Consider the following 3185-nt stretch of genomic DNA (forward strand, 5'->3'; position numbering starts at 1 on the left):
ACTACCTCCGTCCCGCATTAACTGACACATTTACTTTTCTACACTCGTTTTGTAAAATGAAAATAAATAGTAAAAGTGGAAAAATAGTAAAGTAAGAGAGAGAATAATTTAAAGAAGAGTCTTCTCTACCTTATTCTCTCTTATTTTACTATTTCTCGAGTTTAACTATTTATTATCATTTTTAAAACGAGTGCAGAAAAAAAGTAATTGTGACAATTAATGCGGGACGGAGGTAGTATATTAAAGTAAATTCTTTCATCGTAAACTCATCTCTAAAACATACTCCAAAAGACAATGATCAATTGATCATGGTCATGAAAACTTCACACAAGTGTGGCAATCAGAGGTTTAAAAAAGGTGTACTGCATAAAAGATTATCTGAGCTTTTCAATTTTTAAGGATGATTTTCCTTTCAGAGATTGCACTTCAACTTATACCAACTTGCCTAACTGTCTGAACCTGCACTGAATAAATTATCTACAAGCAAAGAATGTAAGTATATCATAGCATAGGTTGTAAGAAGTAACTAAAACTCAAACAAACCTGAGATGGAAATTGTGATTTGAAGGCATTAGGTTTGATATTGTAACCCCCGGGTCCTGCAGCTTTGTAGATTCCATACATCAATTTCAGATCAGTGTCATATAGAAAGAGTCGCATCCCAGTATAAATCTTTTCAACAATATCTTTCTTGTTTTCTGGGAGACCAAAAACCCTATGCTGATAGCAGTCTTTCTTTGTCCCTGAACTGCACATAAAAATCATTCCCATGCTTTCAACTCTCTTCTTCACCTTTCCCTTGCGTGATGACTCTGGCTTATCTTCAGAATCCACTTTTATCAACCTGCCTGCTTGTTCCTTTTTCTTTCTGCTACTTCCATTTGACTTCTTGATGTTCTTCAAACTGGATTTTGATTCATCCTTTTTAGAATCCCTTCCATCTTCTTTTACCTTGGCATCCCTTCCATCCTCTTTTACCTTGGCGCTCCTTGCATCTTGTTCATCATTACCTTTTTTTTCTTGACTATTTTCTTTGCCCTTTTTTTCTTTTACTGCTTCTTCCTCACTCACTTCATCTTCTTCTGTTGCCTCTTCCTCACTAACTTCATCACCCTCGTCATCCTCATCTGTAGCCTCTTCCTCACTAACCTCGTACTCGTCAAGAACTCTGTCTTCACTGTCGTGCTCAAAAGCTTCATCCTCATCCCCCCACAGCATATCTTCACGATCATCTATTTCATCATCTTCAAAAGCATTTTCACCCAGTTCTGCCTTATTTTGTCCATCTGGTTCTGCCTTATTTTCTCCATCTGATTCTGCCTCTGGCGTATTTGGATGTTCATTGTCTACTTGTGTCACTTTTTCACCTTCTTCTCCAGGTATCTCACTGAAATTCTCATTGCTTGCCTTGTCAGTAAGCAGGTCTTTATTTTCATCCAATTGAGCATCCTCCTTGGGCTCTATCGCATCCACTGTCGGCGAAGCAGAATGTGTCTCGGCTGGACCGTTTTCAGCAGCTTTGTTCTCCTCAAGGGTCACATCGGAGCTTGCACTCTTTTTCCTGCCTCTGGTAGCCACCATTTTCAACCTTTATGATTCAGAAGCACATGTCAGACCTATCCCATGAACAAAAAATTGAGAGGGAGAAAAATAATGATACCAGATTCACATGTAGTGGTGAGCATTGCTCGACCAAACCAACTGACAGTAAAAATACTAACAGACCGAAACTGAATTCAATCAATTATTTGCTACAACAAGGAGAATCAACCAGAATACGCCAGATGCGTTTCAAAATACATACAGAATATTCATTAAGTTACGAGACAAAAAACAGCCAATTTGAGTAAATGCTAAAAAAAGACCTAATTTTGCAGCGCCCTAGAGATACCTAACAATGCTTATCTGCCAATTGAAAAGACTTAATTAAAATATGAAGAAGAAGGAGAAGAAGATAAGCCATATTGAAAAGCGAAGTGCTTGTAGATCCAATTTTTATGCTTTAACAGATTTAACCCTAAAGCTGTAATTTTCAGGAAATAGGTACACAATGTAAAACAGTAAATCTCACAGTCTGCGTGTGGCGACTCCGTGCTGGGCGAGAGGCGAGATCGGCGGCAATTCAGTCGTCGGGAAGGTAAACAGCTGAGGGCGAGATGCCTGGGTGTGCGTAAGCGTACCTCAATAAATTGGTAATTGACGACTGAGAAAGATGCTAGAGTCAAGGATAAGAAATCGGAATTTCAATTAAGGACCCTTTTGTTCGTGTCACAAAAGATAACCTCAGCTTTAGTTATTAGATTCTTCTGTTTGTTTAGTTATATAAATATGAGAAAAATAATAAATTTCACATATTAAAAGCCTTCTTACAATCATTTGTATATAAGGTAATTAAGACTCAATTAATTGTGGTTATTACATTTTAATTAGGTGATTAAGACTCAATTAAGGTTTAATTGTTAGTGTGAGAGCCTACATTGGGCAGTAACAGAAGCAAGACAGCTCCGGGGTCGTTGTTGGAGATACACGAGCAAGAAGAAGAAGAGATAGTAGGAGAGTTTGAGACGACGACAGTAGATGAAGACCAGCCGAGCGTGGCAGTGAGAAGACAGCGGCCTCGCCGTAATACTCGCCCGCCGAAGAGGTTTCAAAATTATGTAGCCGTTAGATTGTAGTTTGTTCCTTGCTTGGCAAGTACAATTGTTTAATTTCTTATGTAGTATTTAAACATTCAGTGTCCGTGTATCTATAAGCTTCTTTTCGAATTTTCTTTGTTGATTCTTTTCCAGATTGCAAAAGAAAGTCGAATCAACCCTATGGTCCTTAGTCTATGAATAGAACACTTGTTATTTTTCCACAAGCAATAACAAAAACCCTATTTCCTTTACGCATTTTTATTCTCACAAACCCTAGTATCGGTTTGATCGACGGGAACAATCCCACGACTGCCACTTCTTGGCCAACGAGCGCTATACTGTCGCCATATCTTTGTCAATAGAAATTTTCTCTACACAGCGTGCATGTGAAAAATGCTCTTATTTCATTTTGACCATGTGGTAGTTATAAGGGTATAGTTATAAGGGTAGAATTGCGTGATGACGTGGAATGTCACTCACGTTGGTGTTCAGTTGGAGTGTTCAATAGATCAATTCATATCTATCTATATATATATATATATATATAAA

The 3185-nt window shown here is 37.9% G+C and overlaps 1 protein-coding gene across 1 annotated transcript; it reads right to left on the reverse strand.

The window, feature by feature from the left end:
- Positions 1-233: 233 nt before the first annotated feature.
- On the reverse strand, positions 234-2242 carry LOC125190948 (high mobility group nucleosome-binding domain-containing protein 5-like). The gene is made up of 3 exons (XM_048088373.1): positions 2072-2242; positions 544-1588; positions 234-477 (listed from the first exon to the last, which is right to left on the reverse strand). The coding sequence occupies exons 2-3, from the start codon at positions 1579-1581 to the stop codon at positions 427-429; spliced, it is 1089 nt and encodes a 362-aa protein (XP_047944330.1). The 5' UTR covers positions 1582-1588; positions 2072-2242; the 3' UTR covers positions 234-426.
- Positions 2243-3185: the final 943 nt, after the last annotated feature.

The sequence above is a fragment of the Salvia hispanica genome, chromosome 5 (assembly GCF_023119035.1).
Source record: "Salvia hispanica cultivar TCC Black 2014 chromosome 5, UniMelb_Shisp_WGS_1.0, whole genome shotgun sequence".
In the NCBI taxonomy this organism is placed as follows: domain Eukaryota; kingdom Viridiplantae; phylum Streptophyta; class Magnoliopsida; order Lamiales; family Lamiaceae; genus Salvia; species Salvia hispanica.